The sequence below is a fragment of the Acomys russatus genome, chromosome 1, assembly GCF_903995435.1.
Source record: "Acomys russatus chromosome 1, mAcoRus1.1, whole genome shotgun sequence".
Classification (NCBI taxonomy): Eukaryota; Metazoa; Chordata; class Mammalia; order Rodentia; family Muridae; genus Acomys; species Acomys russatus.
Genome location: NC_067137.1, coordinates 98,209,741 through 98,234,357, shown reverse-complemented (window position 1 = coordinate 98,234,357; position 24,617 = coordinate 98,209,741). Strand labels below are relative to the sequence as shown.

The following is a 24,617-nucleotide window of genomic DNA, read 5'->3' as shown; positions in this document are numbered from 1 at the left end:
CCTACTGGGCAGGAAAATGTGTAAGGCCACAATTTGCCAGTGACTGCATTCCGCATAGACCCCCATCCAGATCTTCCTGAGGGCAATATCACTCATCTCTGCCACCCTTCTCACTGCGAAATTACACAGAAAAGCTGCCACTCCATGGAAGCTCAGCCATTTCTAATTTCAGCTTTGGATGGCAAGAGGTAGGGTGTGGGGCACCTCTTGTTCCGTTGTATTGGTCAAGGGCAGCTAGACATAAAAAATGCCTAGATTAAGACTTCCGCATGTGCGCAAGAGAAGTTGTTAATAACAAGTACAGCAAACGAAACTAAAATTAGTCTTGTGTATGTGCTACCCAGATGAAGAATCATAAAATGAGCCTGAAATTCAGATGCTGTACCCAGCCCTCTTGGGGAAACACACTTACTAAAAACATAGAATATGACTCTCATTGCTGGAGGGGCCTTAGAAAGCCAGGCAGGCTGTTCAGGCATTCAAAATCCCAGATCCTCAATTGCCACCACCCCCTGCCTCCCTCCCTCTTTTTGTTAGTCTTCCAGAGTAGCTATGTACTGCCCAGGGCTAGTTTGTTTGATCTGTGGCTACAGAAACAAACAAAGCCATTTAATCCAAATGTAAAAGGTTATGAAGAGGAATGGGGAGTTAGTGAGGTCTGAGCAGAGGAGTAAAATGCGGGCTTGCTTTCACACCAAAGGAAGGCTTTAAATTGAACATGACTTCAGGAAAAATCAATTTGCTGTTTCCTTTCTTGTCCTAATTCCTCCGTGCAACATGACTCTTGCCAATTATTGAAGGGCTATCATTGCATAAACTCTTGCAATGACACTTATCCCACCAAGTAATCATGTAATGTAACACCTATGATGTCACAGTCAGTTTCTATGGTGACAGGAGAGAGGAGATGAAAGGATGGGGGGATGTCACACCATGAAAGCCCCTGTGGAAGGACTAGAAATGCTATTTATTAAATCACTCTGGGTGCTAGGGTCTAAGAACTGTCATGACACCATTGTGCAGAATGATAGCAAAGCCAAGTGCCAGTCATCCACAAGTCAGGCATCTTGGCCATAAATATAATTTTATAGCAGTCATTAGAGAATTACAACATTATTAGAGAATAGTGGGGGGACAGGTGACCATGCAAGTGGATATCATAATAAATACATAAAGCCTGGGTAGGGTAGGGGAGCTACTGCTTTGATCTAGTCTCAGTCCTGGGCCCTTTTTACCTGATCTGCCGTCACGCTGAATGTCCACATGGTACCATTCGCCATCATTGGCTTTCTTCTGAGTGGCCTTCACTTTAATGGTGCCAGAGCCCATGTCAAGCAGCAAATACAGGTTGCCATCAAGAAGCTCCACAGCAAAGAAGTCAACTTTTGTGTTCTTTTGGCTCCGGACATCTTTCCTTTCCTGAGGCTTCCCGTGAGTAAAGAGGATCAGGCCGTTGGGCTCAGTGGTACGAAAGTCAAAAGAGATGGAGCCCATACGCTTTGTGTTCCACTTGGGCAAGCTGATGTAAGCCTCTGGGGTCTCAAAGTTGATGGGGTCCAGTGTGGCCACGTTCTCACACTTGAACACAACTTCACCATAGATTTTCATCTTGGTGTCCCCAATCCGGGCCAAGCGAGACAGCTCCAGCCGGATGTCGTTATTCTTGTAAACAACCTGTCAAAAGCCAAACAAACGTGCCATGTGAATCAATCTTGCAAACAGCATCAATCCATCACTCACTGGGCAGCCAGAAAAAGGGTCTGAAGAGGCTTCAGGACATAATGGTCTGAAACAACATGGGAAACAAAAGACTCATTATTAAAAAAAAAAAAAAAAAAAAAGGCATCCCAAGAGATGTCTGGGACATATGCAAGCTTCAGGTGAGCCTCTACATTGCCACTGCGTGCCTTTTGTCTTTCTTCGTGTAGCCAGTTTCTGGATGACAAAAAGTTATCAGTATGAGTTCACAAGTAAAATTTGAGAGAGACTGGGTTGTACGTATGCAAAATACACACATATTTTTTTGCCTGAAAATTTTCTGGTAAAAAGGCCACAAACAGCCTTACTAACCATCAATAATAGATGGTACACGTCTGTAACGGGATACAATGCCGCCTTTTGAAATTGGGTAATGCCTCAGGTTTTTATGTGAGTCCTTCCAAGTCATTTTTTTTTCAAGTGTAGGAGCAGGGCAAAGAGATAATTACTTTGCCATTGTATGAAAATGAAGAGCCATAAATGCATAGGTTTATATAAGCATAAAGTATCTTTGGAAAGAGTTATGAACTATGAAATTGTCAGGAGAATGAATTTATGGGATTCATGTTCAGGACTGAGAGACATACATTTTCACAATAACCTCTTGTTTTGTTTGATTACTGAAAATGATGTGGATGCAGTGCCTTTAAGAATGATTGACTGGAGCTAAAGAGATGCCTCATTGGGTAAAGTGCTCGCTGCACAAGTAAAAGGACCCACTTAAAGCTGGATATGATAGTGGGGTTCTGTAACCCCAGTGCATCTGTGCCAGGATGGGAGGCAGAGGTAGAGCAAGCCCCTGAATGCCATGAACTGAGGGGTCTGGCATGTGCATCAGCGAACAAGAGGCTGAGTTTCAAACTAGGTAGAAGTTGAAGACTGAAACCCGACATCGTTGTTTTACATGCGTACACAGGCCATGGCATGCATATACCTTCTGAACACACACAAAAGATTTGGAAAATGGTTAAACATTATGAGTGTTGGCTAAAAGGAGGGTGTTTAGGGCTTTATTTTTATAATGACATTGAATATGTTGTCAATATAGAGGCAAAGGGATACCCTAATTTAGTCAGTTGGGAACATTTATTTATATGAGAATAGAATTTACAAAAACAATTTATACCGTAGGTTAATTTGCCCTACAAGAGGTACACCATGGATCTCAGGCTCTGTGTTCTCCCCAAGGCTTAGCCCACAGCAACATGACCATGGTCACCATCTCAGACAGAGTGAGTGAGTGGGAGAGGAAAGTGAGAACATCAACGAAAACAACGTTTGTTATCTGTTATGACTTTCCAAACCTGGAACAATACATAACACTATACAGAATAATCTAAATTTCCTAAAAATATTTAAAATATTCCCTTATTAGGGCTCATTTCACTAACTTCATATGCTTTCTCCCCTCTCCATATCCTCTGTATAAATGTGTGTGTGTGTGTGTGTGTGTGTGTGTGTGTGTGTGTGTGTGTGTGTGTGTGTGTGTGTGTGTAGACAATAGGAGGGGAAAATAGGAGAAAGAGCATGGGAAGAAGGGGCTATGATAGAGATATAAAGTGAATATACAAATTAATAATACATTTAAAAGAAAGGAAAGAAAGAGGGCCTCTCCTTTGCTGCTGATTATCTGGTCTAAGAGTTTCCAGAGATTACCCTGACTCTGTGTCTATCTCACCACAGGCACATGAAGATAACACATGCACACCACTGCTTCCAGTTTGATGTGGGTTCTTGGGGAGGGGGTTCAGAACTCAAGTCCTCACATTTACTCACAAGGATTTTATCTGCCAAGTCAGCTCTCTAGTCCCACAACTGGATTTTAACGTAACATCCAACTACAGACTGAGTCCCTCCTCTAACCTGTCACCAGGCAATAACCAAGTAGAGCTGCTGACTTTGAACAATAACAGCCAGTGTGATCTGCAACTATGACAAAGCATTGGAAATTCTTCACCTATTCTGTTACCTTGACTGTGGGCTGAACTGTAGTCAATACTATCGAGAATATTAATGATTTTTTAACACTTACCAGACACCTATTACAAGTCTCTATAGTGAAGGCTTATTATCTACCGTGCCACTCAGACACCACCTACTTGGCCAATATGGAGGCATTCCTTTATCTTATGGACATAGAAAGTAGCTAAGGAACCAGTACAGAGGCATAATGCTGCTAAGTGTAGAGCAGTGCTCCAATCCAAGCATCAGGTCCACAGACTATAGGCAGAACTGCTTACATATTTACTAGTACTACCATCAGCATGTTATAGAAAGTCAAGTACAATCAGCTTCTCTGCTCAAATGCTGAGTTTCTTGTTTTAGTTCCACCAGACTGACCATGAACAAAAAGGAGCACACCTGGCTCCTTAGGCAACTGCCCAAACAAACAAATCATAAAAGAAACAACAAGAGTTTGATGGATAGTATCTCCTTTCTAATCCCCACTATGATGCCCCGGCATGTGTGGTCTCTGTATGGGAACCAAGCTTTGCCTTGGTCTGTATCTGGATAACATTCCATTGACTTTTCTCTCTGTAAAAATTATTAGTTGGCAGCAACAACTCATTGAAAAGAGAAGGCTTGGCTCCTTGAACAACAAGTAGAAAGAGAAAGTCCAACCATCTGTCCTTACAGGGATCCAAGACAAAAGGTGAAAAGACAAAGGCTTTTCATATGAATATGAAGACAAACTCTTCCAGGAAGAGGGTCCACTGCTGAGCCTGGTACTAACAATGATGAGAAGGAGACATAATGTATTTTGAAGAAATGATTGGGAAAATCAGGAACAGAAAGTGATTGGTGATAACTAGATTTCAGTCAAAGAGTCTTGGGTGGCAAGCTCTCTTTTATGACCCCTAAATTGCTTGTCCGTATATGCAGAATTTCTCCAATAGTGAAAGAAGAGCCAACATTTATTTGCTGACAGTTAAGTAACCTTTCTGAATGTCAATTTTATTCAATCTCCTCAGTCCATCCATTCACTTTGTTCTTTCAGGTTAATGTCAAGAAGAAATTAAAACGCATCCCATAGTAGAAGACAACAAATTCTCAACTGGCACAGAAATCTAGGGAAAAGCAATGCTACATCTTGATCTGCAGCAAAGCCACAACTTGAGATTCTGTAGAATAGCTACTACCAAGAAGAAAGGACAAGGGGGAACTTGTCTTGCAGCCCTGTGTCACTCACCTGACCAGCTCTGTTGCTGTCATCTATCCTTTTACGTACGACACATACTCTAAGCAGAACTATTCAACAGCTGGGTATAAGACTACTGATGCTTTGGGCGTGTGCACCAGGGCATGAAAAGGAAGGCTGGCCAGACCTTTGCTCAAGGTGAATTGACATTGGTACTCTGTTCCCTGGAAAATCTGGTTCTCACTTAAGCAAGTGTCCCAAACCGATGCACTGAACTAGACAAAACAAATGACATCAAGTGACAGAAAGCAGCCTTGTTGACAAGCTGCCCTGACAAGAAGCAATTAAAGACAAAGTAGAAATGGTGCCTCATGGGGGCAGATGTCACACAGCCTGAGAGGCTGAGTATAAGAATGACAAGCTGGTCTTGCTATCCTACTGATGGATTTGTAAAGACTAGTGTTAGCACTTATAACTCATGCTTAGGAGACCGGCTGGGAAAAGAACTAAGAACTAAGGCTCAGGGTTAAGACGTCTCTTTAAACAAATGTACTTATTTTCCTCTATGATCATGATACAGAGGTATATAAATAAACTATGGTATGAGAGCAATATAATAATAGTAGTTACCACCTATGGAGAGCCTACAATGTTCCAGGCTTTTAGAAAAACACCATTATATATCATCTACAATAACCAGCTGGAAACACTAACATTAGCCCCGTCTCATTGACAGGTGCAGAGGAAGACAGATAGTAGTCCAAAGTCACATGGCCAAGGAAGGGCAAAACCAGGACTTGGCCCTATTACTGCCTCATTGCACTGGAGCAGGGTAAATGCTAGGAATGGTATTGTTAGACTCTTTACTAGGTCATGTGTGCACATAAAACAGAGATCCCTCGGTAGTACATAAAACTTTATCTTGACACACAAAGCTCTTTGTCCCTCCTAGGGTACCTCTGAAGAAGGCTCTGATATCTACCTGTCAGAGTCACCTCGGATATCGGTGAGACTATCTTTGCTCATTTATTCCCTCAGACTGAAGTTTTCTCTATTCTCCAAGATGTCTAAATAGCATCCTTTCCCTAGGACCTCCATCCAAAGTCATGCCATACCTTTCTACCAATGTTGATCCTACTATTTGACAAATCAGAACACTTAAATTGCAGTAAATGATAATGGTTTTTGCCCCACTGCATTGCCTGGGTTGGGAAAGGAGACTAGTTTACTCACCTACACATGTTGAATTTGTAACATCAAACTCTTTCATGATTACTGAGTTGTAAGGTAGATCCTTAAGAAATCACTGAAGGGTCCCTCTCATAGAAATATTTCCTCTCTACTTCTACCTCATCCTAGGCTACTCTTACTTTTCTGTAAACATATTTACATAAGACCTGTTATAAATTCTGGACCCCCAATCCACCAACAAGAAAACCAGAAGAAATGAAATAATGCAGGCCCAGATGCATTTGGAACTATATACACAGTCAAATTCTGGAAGGTTCAAACATGTGGCCTTTCTTCTATTTTGAGTGTCAGGCATCTTTAATCATTTATGGGTCCACATATAGAACAGTTTGAGTAAACCCACTTGATCAGATTTAAGATCATATAACTTACAGGTATGTATGTGACTTTAGCCACTTAGGTCCTCTGTGTCAATCTAGGTCCTGCAGGGTATTTGATAGTGAGGTCATTGTGCCATCACGATATGGTACTGGAGAAGCCAGTGTCAGGGTACCTTAAGCAGAGGAATCCTGCTTGTATGCAGCAATGCTAGCTATAAATTTCAATGCATGTTCCTGCTTTATAGACACATGTGGAACCTCTAAGAAACTAAAACAAAGATAGTTTACCCCACCCTAATTTAGCCCTTTGAGAATAGATAATAATGAAATGAGCGTTTAGTCCCTGACTTCCAGAATGCCACAGCTTTGATAAAACTTTTGAGATGATATCGTTATTGTGCGATAATTCTAAGAGTAAAGAAATAAAAATGACTAAGAAGGACTACAAAGGAATCTCAGTTCTGGGGTTTTCCCAGGATTACACAGGCTACTGTCTCCACCCACTTTCCCTTCTGTGCCATTGGCAATTGATGATTCTGGTCTGCTGTGATTTCTTCTTCCAATAAATAGCTTTCTCCTTGTCTGTCACTTAAAATACTTAGCTTAGTTACTGTGAAATAAGCTCAGTCTGGATTTTTCAGTAGACCTCAAATACCTCATGAGTAAATATGTAAAACAAAAATACACTTTATACCTTTTAGAGTCTGAACTAGCTCTTAACTGTATAGATGCTCAATAATTCTTCATGCTTTTCTTAAATTAGATAATGAACTCAAGTGGCAGTACAGGGCCATTTGTTAAAAACATGGACTAATAAGTCTTGCCTGGTCATGTTTAAGCTTGATTCACTCATACCAGCTATGTGGCACTAAATACAGTTTTTAACTCAACTCATCCTAAAAGAAATGTAGATGACAAGTCTCACTTCAAAGAACTATATGAAATACACGAGATAATATTACTCTACATGAAATGACTTGACATAGTTCCTGTCCCTCAGTGAGTACTCACTAGATGTTATTTTCTGTGAAAATGTATAAACGAGATCAATAGTCTATCTTGACATGGAGTGATTAGAAATGAAAGATCCTTGTCACAGGATAAGTCTTGAATGTGTTGCCAGCCCAAATGGCAAGGTTACAGCTAATGACTTGATTTATCAAGCTCCCAAATTTAATATTTATATATCAAATAATTTGTATATATTAATGATTTAATGTGGTACTTAGTACGTACCATAGGATATATACATGGCAGCTTCTCTCTCTCTCTCTCTCTCTCTCTCTCTCTCTCTCTCTCTCTCTCTCTCTCTCTCTCTCACACACACACACACACACACACACACACACACACACACACACAGAGAGAGAGATTTAAGACTGATTATCATTGACATCATTTTCTATCATGCTATATTAACTGACCAAACTACAACAGTGAAGTCCAAGCACAAATGTGGTAGCAGATGGTCCTCTTAGCTTCCAGAGTCAGAAGAACCTAATACTTGGCATGGTGAGGACCACATCTGCAACTCTGGTCTTACTAACAGGGGTCAATAAACTCTCTCTGCCTGCTGAGATGCAGCTGACATCCAACCTGGGGCTCAAAATCCCAACTGCTACATACTGTAGTTCCTGTTATTTACATGCTTTAGATTTAACAGTGGTCAGGATCTGCCGATGATTAAAATAGCAAACAAATAAATAACAACAGCAACACTATAAACAAGAAATAAAAACCAAGTTTCAGCCCTTCAAAGGAGAAGCTGGCGGGGGGTTAGGGGGGATCTTAGTTCTGGAGCTCAAAAAAAAAAAAAAAAAAAAAAACGTCTAAAAGATTCCAGCTAAACTTGAAATCAGGAGAAGACTGTTGACCAATAATTAATTTTTTAATGCTGTGTGATCTAGTAGACTATGGATCAAATGAAACACATCTACAAGCTAAGCCCAGTAGGAACCTCCATCTGTGAGAGTCTGGCTAAGGAAAGGTAAAAGGGACATAGGGGAAATTGCAGTAACAGACAACCTGATGGTGAAGAGCAAAGTCCTAATATGTAAGTCATTCTGAATAAAACTATTTAGTCACATGTACCTGCATTCAGGAAAGAGGCAGGGGGAGAGGAGACACACACACACACACACACACACACACAGAGAGAGAGAGAGAGAGAGAGAGAGAGAGAGAGAGAGAGAGAGAGAGAGAGAAGCATAGACCAGACCTCATGAACCAACTGACTACAGTGTTTCAGCCCACATGCCTAACTATGCAAGCCAACCCTCCATGAATTCCCCATTACATTTAGGCTTACACATTTATTTGCCCAATAGAGTCACCAATGGCACAGCAAACCCTCCCATCTCTTTGATTCATGTTAGCAAAGATGTTCCTCTACCCTCCATAGTAAAGGATGGTATTCCTCAGTAACTGATGTCATTCCAGTCAACCCAGAAGCAGCCTCAGAACTCTTCTCAAGGACATGTTCGTGAAATTAAGAGGAACTATTCTCCACCTTTATCACCTTCTAACACAAAATGCAAATTAAGATAGGTTATCGTCCCATATTAAAATTAGTTCATTAGTTTTTTACCATGGAGGATGCAAGAAAGCATAAGAACAGCCATGACCAACAGGCTGGGAATCCTAAACGTGGAGATATTTTCAGAAGCAGAATTACAGTGAGATATATTTGTCACTCTGATTGATGTTCAAGGACATGTGATTAGAAATTTGATGTGATATGGATCTTCCCTGTGCTTCCAGGAACAACACTGTTAAGATTCTCATAACATGAGATTTATAAACAGAAGTGGTATATTCCTAAGGTGGACTTCAATGCATCCCCAAGAACTAACCGAATTTCTGGCACATTGTAGAGAGCCACCACACACCCTCTCTCATGTCTCTCCTTTCCCTGTGCACTAAGCAGACATACCCAGTGAACATATACATTCCTTTTTGTCTTATAGTATTTGTCAAGGGCACAGGCCTGACTAGAGTGGAAGATTCATGTTTCAGAGCAAAGACACCAAGATCAGATGAGTAGGTGGTCCTACTCAAAGGCTCTAAAAATACTTAAATTATGCAACTGATGAGAAAAGAGGTAGCTATTAGAGCATAAAGGAGGTTTTTCAGAACTTTTACTAGAAATGTGACAAAACTGAAATGGTGGTTTCCAGAATTACAAGGAATAGACAATGTTATTTTTACTCCAAGGTCTAGAAATGGCTCTAATTATCACATAGTTTTCTTTAAAAAAAAAAAAAAAGTCTGTTCAGTGGCTCTTCACCAATTTCAGAATTAAATGAAGACTTTTAAACCTTATATAGTAGACTCTCCCTATCTAGTTCCCACTTCATTGTCACCTCACTGAATTATGCATTTCCTCCAACTCATTATGCCAGAAATGGATCTTACCTGGGTTTTTTTTTTCTGGATAATTACTATTGACCATATGAGTCATGGCTTAAGCAATCCCTCCTTGGGAACTCTCCAGTGTCTCTATTCATTACATGCCACTGGCAGTCCAGTTCTTTTCTCATTCCCAACCCCCCCCCCCCCACAATGTTCCATGTTGTAACTGCTATTTTCTGTCTCTCCTGGTAGGTTGACTACCTCTCAAGAACAATAAACCACGCCTTTCCTTTTTAACTTATCCAAGTGCTTTACATAAAATACAAATAGGCATGATAAAGGAGAGCTATGAAGAGATAAGAAAAAGAAACAAGTGACGTCACATGGCTACTTGCTAATGCCTCTAAGATAGTGCATACTGTAATCAAGAAAGAAATACCTAGGTTTACTCCGCCTGGCAATAAGTGATGAGATGGTGAAGAGCTAAAGAATTTCATACAAGTAAAAGGCATTTGCTGGGACTACTAAATATTTTTGTTGAGTTTCCCCCAGTGTACATGCTGAGGAAATGTGCTATAAGGCTGCCTATATGGAAATCACTGTACCCCAGAGTGGCAATTGTTATTATTTTGTGTGCCCTGGCAGAATGCTAATGGAAAAAGTACAAAACTCAATCACAGATTTTATCTGGATCTTCTAAGAGTCACTTCTAAAGTTCAGTACCAACTCTGCCTTCCATTCTGGAGTATGCTAAGGGGTGACTATGAACTTCTTCTATGTCAATGAATCTTGGATTTGTCATCTGAGGCACGTGGATTATCTTGAAATGTTGCCACAGAGCTATTATTGTCTGCATTCTGATTGAAAGTGCAGAAATCAATCCCAGCATGAAGCGTTTGGCCATAACCAACTGCCCACTGTCACCAGCCAAAGTGAAAAGAGGTAGACATGGCAATAAGAATTTGGAGACAGAAATTATATGAAAGGTCTAAATGCAGAATATAGATTAAAATTCTCTTTAAACGCGCAATGAGTCTAGTATAGCTGACAAAAAAAAAAAAAAAAAAAAAAAAAAAGCAGCATACCACACAAGTATTCTAAGCAGTGCAGAATACAAAATACCTGATTCAGCACCATGGACAGCATCAGGTTTTGCAAAGATGGGCTGGTCTATGGAGGAAATTCCAGTAGTACAAGTCCATACAGTGCATCATATCTCTTTATTTTATGAGACCTATATCTATTTAACTATACATAGATCAGAGTTTTGCAGCTTCTTTGAGGCTAAGCAATATCCAAAGTGGGCTTGTCTGTCAAAAGTAATTTCAAACTATTTCTTATCTGGCCTGCTAAGCAGTTCTGCTTCTAGCCTAATGAACATCCTAATCAGATGGCTTTTCAAAGTGGTCCAAAGAGGTCCCTATATAATCAGCAGAAGACGTAAGGAAGTTGTTGAGAAAATATGACGTGCTGGCAGGTAGCTGATAACAGAATTGTCTCTAATCAGGTGCAGAAGACTGCAAATAAGCACTCGGTCCAGTTGACATGATAGAAATACTAAGGCTATTTTGTTGTTATTGTTGTTTCTATTTTGTTTTGTTTTTTCTGAGAACATTTCCCTAGTCTTCATTAACTTTACACTAAAGAGACATTTGACAACACCCCATCTTCTTTATGAGTTTCCTTTCAATATGGAAATCAATTTTTTAAGTTTTCAAATTTAAGTTCTTTTCATTCAATGTATTTTGGTAATATTTTCCCCTTTCAAACTCCTCATATATACTGCCTACCTCCCTCTCCACATGACTTCATACTCTCTCTCATAAAGAAGGAGAGAGAGAGAGAGAGAGAGAGAGAGAGAGAGAGAGAGAGAGAGAAACAAAGGCTGTGATCTTAGCCCTACTCACTTATGACTTTATGTTACATTTTTTAAATCTGCAGAGAACTTGATAACCACTAGATGTCCCTTATGCTATGCACTACCTACCTAAAATGAATTTCACTGCCCATTACACAAATTACATTCAAAGACACATTTCCACACCTTGACTCTCAGGCACCTATGATAATTAATACAGTGATTGCCTCCTCTTCCTTATTTGCTAAACTACCCACCCCTGCAGTATTTCCATAGAAATTTAAGGCTGGCTCTCATACACTAATTAACTTAAAATTTCTTTTTGTTATAGACAGTGGCCAAACCATTCAATAAGCATATTCGAGAAACTATTTTCGAAGAGCTAGGTTACTTAAAGAGCTTCAATATTTATTATCACTTTCAAAATACAATATTAGTTTTAATACAGATATATATGTCACAACCCAGTTTAAATTCATTTTTTTGCATACTCTGGGAGCTTGAGCTCATAGAGTCAATGCAACTAGGCACAGCAAATAATTAATTTCACATGTCAACTTTAAATTATTAAGAGTGGCTGCCTAGGAAATTAGGAAGGAAAGACTTAGACTGATATCAATAAGCAATTCCTGTTACAGAAGTGGGAAGTTGTACTTTCAGAACCTGAACCAACCTACTATCTCTATCGAGGGTCCTAAGTGTGAGATGGTTATTGGTGGGGCAAGCAGTTAGTAACTAACCTGAACATAAACCTTTCTTATTGGTCAATTGTTAGTATTTTACATATAGTAAATTATTTAATCCTGATTAGAAAAAAAATAATTAACCAAAGACAGCACAATGATTATTCTGACAATAAATGAGGGCACTATTTGTAGCTCCAGTTCTTCAGCTTTGAAGTAGGATATTGTATACTTACTTAAAAGGTTGCTGTAAGGCTTTAGCTGACATTTATGGACTAACTCCTGGTGCATTGCAAGAGTTGGTGACTAATATTTTCATTTTACCGAAAGAGAATGTAGGGACCACAAATGCTGCATATATACCTAAGATTATACCACAATTAGGTCATGGAGTCTGAATGGAAATTAAGGTAAGTCTGGCTCCACATTCTGTTACTGAACAATTATTAGTATCTTACAACATAAAATGCATTGAGGTTTCTTGAAGATTCTTCCTTTATATAGTGGGCCTAAAAAAGGAGATACTAGAAAAATATTTTTTCCTCCCAATGTCACATCTGACATGTTACAACCAAGTTACTCTGAATTAAGCACATCCAGGAGCATCTGGAAGGCTCTGAGGAGGGTCTCCACTTGACTCTCCTCCTTCATGGGTTACAAAAGAGATGGAGAGGTGATGGAAAATACAGAAAGGGTCTGCATCACAAATTCAAATATAAAAGTAATTTTAAAAAAAATGATGAAATCCCTGTTCTGACCTAGCATGGTAGCCTTCTCAGGCCCACAAGACTCTCCTGATATCACCTCAATTTCCTCGCCAAAGACCAACTAGACCCTTTGTGACTTTCTTGCTAGAACAGACAGTCAGGGCTCCTGTTAGTTGGACACAGAACAGTGAGTACCAGGCCAGCTGAGCACACCTGTTCCCCCAGACCTGGACCACTGTCCACTCATGACAGCCAGCTGGTAGGAGCTGGCTGCCACTGGTTCCTTGTCCAGAACTCAGACTGGCTCTTCCTGTTACTCATCAGTTTCTCAGTCAGTATAATTAATGGTTTATTTTCATAATGAGTGCTGGGAATGTTGCCATACACATCTGTTCAGGGGTATTTAGGTGACCTAAATCAGACCTTTTCTGACAGCAGCCTCTGGCTTCTTTCAAATGGGCCATCACTTTGTCTGCTTATGGGGTATGCTTATAAAAAAAATTCCTAGGAGACCAAATATTTGAAGTCTGCAATGCAGAAAGACACCTGCCTTTGAAGGAGTCTGAATAAAGGTCACAGATGTCAGACTCTAATCACTGATACCTCTAAATGTTCTCTAATTTGGAAAAAAAAAGTCTTCATAGATGTGATTGAGTTCAGAGACTTGAGACAATGCATCCTATATTATCCAGATGGGCCCTAACTGCAACACCTGTATCATTTTTGGAGGAAAGCAAAAGTATATTTCACACACAGAGACAGGAAGAAAGACAATCTGAAGATAGTGGACAGTGGCACAGGCTGAAGGAGTGGAGTCATTCGCCAAGGAGTGTCACTAGGTACCAGCAACTGGATGATGCAAAGCACTGATTTAGACCCTAGGGGAGTTGCAGTTCTGCTTGCACCTCTGATTTCAGCACAGTGAAACCGACGTTGGACTTCAGAGCTGAGATCTAATGAATACCTTTCGGTTTTTGAACACTCCAAACTGTGGTGATTTTTTATAGAAGTGATATGAAGTTAGTACTCTGCCTGTTCTTTGCCCACCTTCTGCTAGGGTTTGAAGTGGAACAGACCCCCGGAGCACGTCCTGTTTCCTCTGGTGCTTGCTACCTATGAAATGCTCAGGGTGGTGGAGGAAAAGCTAAGTTAACAGTGAACAGTCTTTCTAGCTCTGTCGCACTCGACTGACATCAGTAACTCCCTCTTGGGTTGAAACTGGTCTTTGAAATGTAAATCACTATGAAAATATAGCTGCCTGGTTTTGGCTCCTCAACTTCACGAAGTAAAATCTCATGTAGTTCACAGATGCTGCCCAACTTTCATAACATATCATAACTGAAGTTAGTTCATCCAAGCAATAATTAATCACAAGGACTGCACAAAACTTGAATCATATAAATTTCACCATGCTGGAGGTTATCTGATAGCAGTGACATAACTTTTCCTTGGGAGGTTTTAGGATATTCTGTAGTAGACAGATGTGTATTTTTATTTGCTCACTAGCTGGTTATTGACCAACTAGTAGACACAAAGCACCATGCTCAGAACTGTGGAGCATGGAAAAAACAACCATTGCTTTTCCTTTAAAGAAGAATCTAATTCTCTGATAGAGAAACTGATATATTTATTCAGTTATTCATCTGATTATTATATCTTCAGTGTCATAGTCTTAGAAATAAAATAATGAAAGAACACACCAAAAAAGTTTCAGCCACAAGGGAAGATGCCATAAAATTTGACCACCTTGTCTCTGCACTATTTGAAAACCTTTAACATAGTTGCTTCCCAAGGAAAAAATTTTAACCTATGGATAAACAATTCTGAGACAGTATGACTAATAATCTATAATTTTAATTTTAGAAAGCAGTATCCTTCTGAGTTCTCAGAATATAGGCAATACGTGCCATTCTCCTGTTGCACCCTCTCCTTGAAACCCTCTGTACTTGGGCTTAATGACTGAATACTTTCCAAGGAACCCTTGATGACTGATTTTCTGCCTCAATCATCACCTTTCTTTTATAATCCCTCTCTTAAAATTGGGCTTTCCACAACCAATTGATGGAGGCTATCTTTCCATTGCTAATTTTATGGATTCACACATCGTTACCCAGAAACCAAACCCCTTCGAAAGTCTTAGGTCCCAATAAGAAGTGTGCTGAAATTACCCATCAACCTACACTCAAAACCAATCTAAAGAACCTCAAGACTAACCTGTCTGGAAGCACAACCATCAATCCTCCTGACTTCTTTATTTCTTGTCCTGGTCACTCAAGCTTAAAAATCTGCAGATACAATCTGTTGTCGTGCCCATTTGATTCCATACCCAAAATCCTTCTAATTCATTATCTCTATTCCCTTCCTGATGACACAACTATTCCTACTACATTATATTTATTTTGAACTACAAGAGACGGTGGTGCAGAAAAAAATATACGGGACATTAAAGGTTCTGTATATAGAAATGGTCAACTCAGTCCTCAAGAAAAGGAGTCTGGATCAAGTCTCACACTTATTAATAAATTATAGCTACTAAACTATTTCCTAAATTGAACTTCAATGTCTGTGATCTTCAAATTATCATACACACTATTGTACACATGGTTGTGCACTGAGGAATATTCATAAGCAGACTGGCTAACTTGAGAGAAAAGAAGGAATAGAAGGTGAAAGGAATAGGGCTCAGTGGAGTAAAGAAAAGGGGAAAGTGTAGGATACAGTTTAAGAGGACATGGTTAGATTCAGAAAAGAATTGTGAACTGAAATAGTAGCAAGAAAGATAGACATGAGTTGTCCACATACCATAGGAACAAAAGAGAGTTAGACGATGTGACAGGAAAGAGAGAAATAAAGATGTCATTAGGTTTCATATGTAACTGAGTAGATAATAAGCCACTTGAAGAAAAACTAGTAAGAGTTAGAGATGGTAGAAGGGGAGAAAGAAAAGGAGGAATGGGAGAATGGAAAAGAAAGAGGAAGGGAGGAGAAGGAGAAAGAGGAGTCATTCTGTAGAAGAGGAGGCACAAGTGTCATTAGACCACATGACTCCTGGCTACAAGAAGAATGGAGATCATTCCTATTCCATGTAGTAGTGATGCAGACAGCGCTTTTCTGTATCCACATTTCTAGGCCATTCACGAACATGTGGTTTTGCAGGTAATTAATCTAAATGAAAAGACATTCCTGCCAAATAACAACATAGTGTATCTGTGGTCTCAGTATCATTTGTTTTCCTGACATTTTCTTTCTTTGATATTTTTCCCAGAATTGAACTTAAAGAGATTTAAAAACAAGAAGAGGAATCTGGACCATCCTTGAGGCAAGCATATTTTAAGTACTGATGGCCGGAGAGATGGCTCTTAGAAAAAGGTGCCCAGCTGTTAAGCGTGATGTCTGGACTTTGAGCTCCAGGCCCCACAAGGTAGAAGTGAACCAACTCCTAAAAGTTATCATCTCATCTACATATTTCAAATACATAGACATATACAAATAATTATATAAAAATAAAACATTAATAAATGTAAAAAAATGATATACTTATCATATGACATAGAGTAAAAGTAACACTAAATTGCAATGCATTTCCCTTTGGAGAAATTATAAAAATGAGCTCTGAGTAAATTATTAAAATTCTAAAACACTTTATTTATTTATATATATTTCTCTTTATTTTATTGAGAGGCATGTTATGTATCTCAGGCAAGCTTGGAACTCTCAATTTTCCTGCCCCAGCCTCCTGAATGGCGGGGTTACAGGTGTCTGAATTACACCCAGACTGAAATAATCACATTATGGAAGTTTTGTGGCAATGATTATTTTGATCATGATGATGGCACATGATTGTGGCTATAAAAAGAAAAACAAAAAGATATGATAAAAAAGGAGGTGTATAGTACTATTTCAATACCATTTACAAAAAGATTTTGAACACTGAAAGAAAACAGAAAAAAAAAGCATCAACCACATTGACTTGAGGCTTACAGAATGATTATCCTGAGTGTCCTACAGCTCTTAAATACAGACGATGCATTAAAAAACTACAGCAGTTATTGCTACAAATTTGGGATGAGACTACAGGACATACAGTACATAGTTGTAAGAATACAAAACTTAAAGGAAAGTCTCATGCAAAGATGCTGGCATTCTTCCTAACTCTCTAACACATTATGTACTCATCTATTTTCTCAAGTAAGTCATCCTGTCACTCTTTTACTGAGATGTGTTGTGTAAGGCTCAGCCATGACATCTTTTTACTCTACACTTCTATTAGAAGCTACCCACCTCCTTGGTTAAGTCTGCTCCACGCAGATAACTCCTTAATGTTCGGGACAGCTCTAAATTTCCCTGTGTTCATATTCATATCTCCCCTTAATATCTGAGCATTTTTCATCCTGATACTTTTCTAAGAAACCAACGTACTCCACAGGATAAAATGTTCTTGCACATAATCCTTATACCGTTTGATTTCTTATCTTCTTGGAGCTGTGTTCCTTCTTACCACAGACTCAATTGCACTGCTCTGATCACAGCAAAATCCTTCCAAACACTACCCACGCTTCTTCACTCTGATGCGCAAATGCCGTTCTTTCCCCCAATCAACTTCATGTCCGTGTCATGTCAGCTAATGTGGTGATGTGAACCTAGAACCCCATCTCTCAAACAACTAAGATCAAATGCCTCTGAGAGCAAGACCAGCCTAGGTAATATAGCTCTACCATATCTCAAAAACAAACAAGAGAGCAAACAACCCACCAAATCAGTCTCTTTTCAACACTGCATAATGAAATGATTGAGAGATTTTTCTAGACCAATGTTTGGGCCCTGGACCCTCCAATATCACCTTTCTTGTAAGATTTATTATCAATGATGCTTAAAGCATTCTCTGTATCTCTGACTATAGGTACTAGAGGCCCTCTTGGTTCCCTTCACTGGCATTTCCTCTGCAGGGACTCTTCCTGTTGAGAACCTTAGAGTTCTTCTTTCGTCATTATTTGATCCAACCACACTTTAGCTAAGTGTAACATGTGTTATTATCATTCAGCGTTGTATCTCTAGCCACATACTTCCTCAGGTGCCCAGGTTCCTATCTCTAGCCAGCCTCTCCTGACATCCCCACTCAGTCAGCACATTTACTAAAATAACGTAGCTCAAACAGAAATGCAGATTCCGCTCCCCCAAGCCCATTTCTCTTGAGCATGCTCACGTAGATATAGTCAGCTAAGCCTGTAAGACACTGTAGAGATACTAGTAAGTAGGTTCTGACCCTTTGTCTCTGAGGTATGTGAAAGGATTACAGTTGTTGGTTAATCTATGGTAGCTTAAGCTATGCAATTAACTCTGGCTAATTTATTTTTGAGTAGAAATGATATATTCACCATCAGGCCAAATACATGATTTTTCTCAATAAGAAAATCCAATAGGGGTTGAAGAGATGGTCATTCAGTTAAGAGCAATTGCTGCTCTGCCAGAGGATTGGGGTTCAGTTAGGGTATCTCACAGCCACCTGTTACTCTACATCCAAGGGCTCTGACACCCTGCTCTAGCTTCTGTGGACACTACACAAAATTGGTATATATACATACATTCAGAAACATACAGACATACATTTTTTTAAAAGAAGAAAACCCTTTAAAATTCCTTTCTATATTGTAGTTCAACCAGCAATGTTCCACTTAGTGACTTCAGTGTCATCCCATGTCTCACAGGTTGAAAAATTATAAGCAAAACAAAGCCACCAGCCAGCCCATGCAGAACACAGGATGTTAGACCGGAAGCAGTTGAACAGAAGGAACAGGAAGGGAGCCTACTAGAAATGTCCTCTGAAAGACTCTACCTAGGCAGAGGATCAAAGCAGAAGCTGAGACTCACAGCTAAATTTTGGACAGAGCTCAGGGAGTCTTATGAAAGAGTTGGGGGATAGAAGGACCTGGAGGGTACAGGAGCTCCACAAGGAGACCAACAGAGCCAACAAATCTGGGCCCAGGAGGTCCTGCAGAAATTGATAGACCAACCAAGGACCATGCATTGAGAGACCCTAGACACCCCCTGCTCAGATGTAGTAGATAGGCAACTCAGTCTCCATGTGGGTCCCCTAGTATGAGGAGCAGGAGCTATCTCTGCCATGGAGTCTGCTGCCTGCTCTTTGATCACTCCCCCTGGTGATAAAACCTTGCCAAGCCACAAAAGAAAAGGATGCAGGCATCCCTGATAAGACTGGATAGGCTGGGGTCAGAAGATAGGAAAGGAGGGCTCCTCCTTTCTGAGGACTAGAGGAAGGGGGAAAGGGAGGAGGAAGATGGAGGGAGAAGGGAAAGGGAGGGAAGGGTACCTGTAGGAGATGAGGGAGGGGGCTACAATAGGGATGTAAAGTGAATAAATTCTTAAAAAGAAATAATTCTTTCATTTTAAACCTCTTGCATTTTAGGGTACTTTCTTGCCTTATCACCACTCAGCCTATTTTCTAACAAATATATTCTCAAGTCCTTACCCCTTATACCTAACATTTAAATCTCCTGACTCTACCTCCAAAATAGATTCATTGTGCCTCCATTGCCACCATCTAATCCACACTGCTCGATTTTCTTATCTGGAAGGGACAAACAGTTATTTATCCATAGTCCACATGTTAAACTGAAAACTCATTCTAAATTAAGAATAGCCATACATAGGGTAAAAAGTCACTAGTGTGTTTCTTATTGTATCCAGGATAAAAATATAACTGTCTACCATGGTTGAAAGTCTAACTTTCCATCCTTTTTTCCCCTTTCTATATTCCTTAAATTCAACCATCTCTAACTCCCAAGGTCTAAGCATTTTCTGGTCCTTTAACTTTTTATCCAGCAAACTTCAACTTCCTGCAACTCAGCTCTCTAAAACTGCTTTGCACTGTCTACTACTCTCTTATCATAATGTATTATGTTTCCTCTCCTAACAGCGTTTGCATCAGTGTTTATGATTTATATTTATTTCCTTGCTCTTTTTTCCAACTCCTGAAATGAAAGCAGACTTTCACTGCTATTATTACTATCCACTACTTTAGGTCCAGGCTCACTGCCCCCCCCTCTAACCCCCACATACACACACCAAAAAAAAATCCATCAAACTAGAAGAAAACAAGAGTCCTGTGAATCGCCATAATTTCACTCCCATTAAAATCTGTTGACAAGTCAGAGTCCATTCGGCGGGGGGTGGGGGAGTGGATAAACATTTGGACCTTTGAGTTTGTTAATTTAACTTCTTTATGTCACATGAATGTTGTACTAAGGCAAATACATACGTCACCCCTCTTTCTCTCTCTCTCACACACAGCACTAATCTAACAACAACAACAAAATAGATGTTACCAATTGAGTTCCTCAGCATGGAGGTACACTCTTTGGGACAAGCACAATTCTCTCACACTTCTTATTTCTGCCTCCACCAACCATTCCCGTCAAGTACCGCCATCTTTTCCAGTGCTGTAGCCTTCCTTTACTGTAGATGATTCATGTGCACCTCCATCCGTGAGTGGATGCTGTTTGTGCAGAGCCCTGCAATTCCTGAGAAGTCCTGAGTGAGTCTTTCATTCCCAAAGAGAACTACAAACTCATCCCAGGAAAAAAAAATAAGAGCTTGTATGGATGCCAAGAGAAGATACTCATCACACAAGGTCCAGCCACTCATTAAGTAAATATATGCGCAACTCATGCCAGAAAGGAAAAAATAAATTATTAAATCAATGAAATTTTACTGGGCGAATGGTACGAGCCAGGAATTGCTTCACAGTAGACACAACAAAGTCTTTTTCACATGGGTTTTAATGTCTAAGTGGATGGATTTATGAAGAAGGTAGTTTATCATCATGTCAGATGATGATGCACAAACCAAAGGGGGAAAAGTGCTGGGTAAGGTAAGGCCTTGGTCCTTTTTATGTTGGGTAGGACAGCAAGGCTATGAGGCTCAGCAGCATCTCTGTAAAACAGAACATAGGAAGGACAAGCAATGTGGATCTTGGACAGGGAGACTTTTAGGCAGATAGATGACAAGAACAAATGTCTGGGCAGTAAGTAAACTGTGTATTCAAAGACTGCCTACAGCGGGAAGATCTGGCTGAATAAGGGAAGAATGAGAGAGGACACACAAGCAGGAACCCAGCAGGGGCCAACATCTAAGAACCTAAACTCTGCATCTGAATGAAGTAGAAATCCATTAGTTGACTTTGAGTCACGAAACACACATGTCCCTTCGTCCCTTCGTGAAGAACAACATCCCTCCATTGAGGAGGAACAGCTAGAGGGAACTAGGAGAAAATAGAAATGGAGAAGTATTTTGGAAGGTCGTTGCAGTGTTCTAGTGAGAAACCTCCCAGGGCTTTGGACCTGGGAGTCACACCCCACAGCCTTTCTTCCTGCCCTGAGGCCTTTAGCTGCTCCTGTTCTGTGATCCTAAGGAACCAAGAGGCATATTGTTAAAATGCCTCACAAACTATATCAACATTATTTGCGGGTCTGTTTCCCTGGTCAGATTGGAGTTCTTCTGTCACCAAATATGTGTTGTAGACGCTTTCTTGTCTCTGCCTTCACGCAATAGATGTGGGAGAGAAGGGGAAAATGGCGAATGTGAATGATTTAAAGCACAACCCAAGTTAGGCAACTTCTTAGCAGACATAGGACAGTGATATGTTATTATCGCTTCATGTACCTAACACAAATCCAGCACTCTACCTCAAAGGAGAGGCAATTCCTACTCATCAGCAAGTCCTTTTTCTCATTCCAAGAAGGCTCACGTTCACATCATCTGGACAGGTGAGCCTCAGACAACATGACAGGGTCAGCAATACTAGTTTGATGTTTGCAAGATCCCAGATTTGGAGACACTGCTAAGCAAAAGCCCTATTGTGGGTATATTCGACTGTAAGAACTTCCTTTACACCTCATGTGCTAGTTTTAGAAAATGATCTCCATATCATTTGGACTCTACTGTGCCTTCTTTCTAGAGACCCAGAGACCCAGACCTAGGGCTTGCTTAGATGCTTGTTCAGGGTTCACAGGCCCTGTCTGTCAGATCCTGACTTCTGAAGCATTTCCAACTCCAAGATCAGCAAGGTTAACAGCGTGAAGAGAAGGTCTTGGTTTCCCTAAGGTTAGGATCCTAACTGATTATCCAACACCAAGTGATAGTCTTAAAAAATACATACACATGAGTATGAAATAAACTCAGCAGGTTGTATTTATATATACAAAAGGGGACAGAACTGGAAATTATGTAAATACAGAACACATATATAAAAATGTAATGAATTTAACATAAGAATCATTATATAAGCATTGATAGAGTGACTATGATATTCTTTAAATTTTTATAAAGAATTTATTAATCTATAATTATTAATATTAAGGTAGAATCATAAACTTGAGTGTATCATTAACTACAAAGCAAATAATGACAAAAATTTCTGAGAAGCAAAAAGCTCAAAAGTAAGGCACTTGGATAGGAAACATTTTATGAATCTAAAGACAATTTTATTTGCCATTTAATACCAAACTATCTTAACCACACATATATACCCTCTGTTCTCCTAGAGCACAGCCATCCTCACTGACATAATACCATCTACAGAGTCTCTCTCCACCTGTCTGAATTCCAACCACTTGTCCATATATTGAGAATATAAGAAATATTTTGTTTTGAGAATTTGGGGCATTATGCTGTAGAATAAGGATAGTTCATTGTAAGATCCTATGTACTATATATAATATCATTGAAATTGACCAAGTTCTCTCCCCCAATTCCTTAATTCAAATGGCATTAAACTGACTATAATCTAATCCATGTGAGTCTAAGTTTCAGAGGTATGCAGAAATTGGTGCCCTGGATTATACATATGTTTTTCTATCTTAAAAGATTCAACACAAATGTAGAATTAGCTATACAGCCAATCTTACATTTCATAGTACTTACTTTTAAAAAGTAAAATAGAAATAGCTAAAGTTAATCTTATTTAACATGTCCAACATGTATTATTTTAACATATAGTATGTATAAGAAATTATTTATGTGATTTTTGACCCATTTTCTGTTAAATTTTCTAGATGCCATGTGAATCTATGCATAACTGGCCTCATTTCAAAGTAGACATATTTCAAGTGATGAGTAACCAAATGGAGCCTACAGGTATTCTACTGTACAATGAATAACTTGTAAAATTAACTCCTTCCTCTACTGTCACTCAATATGTTAGCATCCAAATACACTGCTAAATTAGAGATTAATTTTGTAGCTTGTAGAATAGTTTCTGAATTTTTGGTAATCTTTGGTAGACACCTGTTCCAGGAAGGAAGTAAAGAAATTATTATGATGGCCACAGGATCCAGACTGTGGGTGTTAACTCTTGTTATGCCTCCTTAAACAATCTCTATGTGGTTTGATTTTCTCTCCTCCTAACACCGTCCTATCTGTTGCTGTGAATCTGCCTGAAGATTAAGTAAATTTGTTGAAATTAGCACCTAGGACTCTGCTTAGCACGCCATGATACTTAATCATTATCATCTAGAACATGGGAAAGAATTAAGCCTCTGAGGTTGCAAAGCTGAGGATGAAATTATAATTAAGAAAATTCCAGAATGATTTGGACAGCTGTCATCCTAAGGTCAAGGCCCAAACACCTCAATGACCATTGACATGGTGAGCATGGCTCTTTCATGGCTCTACTATGCAAATATCTGCTTGTCACCCACCCCACTGGACTGACAGTCCCTACTGGCTCACCCTTCCATGGATCTGGACTAGATTTAGCCTGAGTAATAATGAAAATACAATAAGGCCAGAATCTTCTGAGAACAGAAAACCAGTTCAAGATCGACGTTGGTAACTTCCACCCAATTCCCAAAACTAGGACAAGCCACAACACAGTGTCAATAGTCGATTTAGAGTGAAGTATGTATGGACCCCCAACATGTCTTTTATCTCCTATGGTTTCTCATCTCCATCACTGAAGATAGAGCTCAGTCAGGGTTATTTGGGGAAGGCTCATCTTTCTCCTTTAGCTCAGCTGCTATAATAAGCCAAGTCTACTATTCACTAAAATTAATCACCTTCAAAGGATTTATATCCTAAAAAGGAAAAAAAAAAAAACAAATGTTTCCTCCAATGCCATTATAACTAATCTCCAAACATGATTTTCAAGCCATTAACCTGAATTATCTAACTGATTCTGAAGACTGGAAATATAAGGAAGGCTTTGCTTTAAAGAAATTCAAATAAACCTTCAATTCCAAATCTTGCATACTTTCCATCCCTGTCAGCTGGTATTTGTGCCTGTGTGAAAATGGATTTTCTGGGATATGACAAAGGTGGACATGAAGAAATCTATTCAGAATAACTACACATGGATGCTGATTTCCACCAAGATGAGGATATGGCCTTGATCTGCTATGTTGGGGTCAATGAACAACAGATACCAGTATTCAGAAACATTCCTTTAAATATACAACCATGGATTGTGTCAGTGTCTGCAGAAGAGGAAAATAAATCCTAATCACATAAATAGCACCCCAGTAAAAACTGAGCTCT

At 39.5% G+C, this 24,617-nt stretch overlaps 1 protein-coding gene across 32 annotated transcripts in view; it reads right to left on the bottom strand.

Moving 5' to 3' along the window:
• Positions 1–24,617, bottom strand: part of Nrxn3 (neurexin 3) — a 1,522,640-nt gene that overhangs the window by 1,060,066 nt on the left and 437,957 nt on the right. For all 32 annotated transcript variants that reach the window (XM_051149743.1, XM_051149800.1, XM_051149769.1 and 29 more), the window contains one exon: positions 1,236–1,674. In XM_051149743.1, coding sequence (XP_051005700.1) covers positions 1,236–1,674 — 439 coding nt within the window. The remainder of the gene's footprint in view (positions 1–1,235; positions 1,675–24,617) is intronic.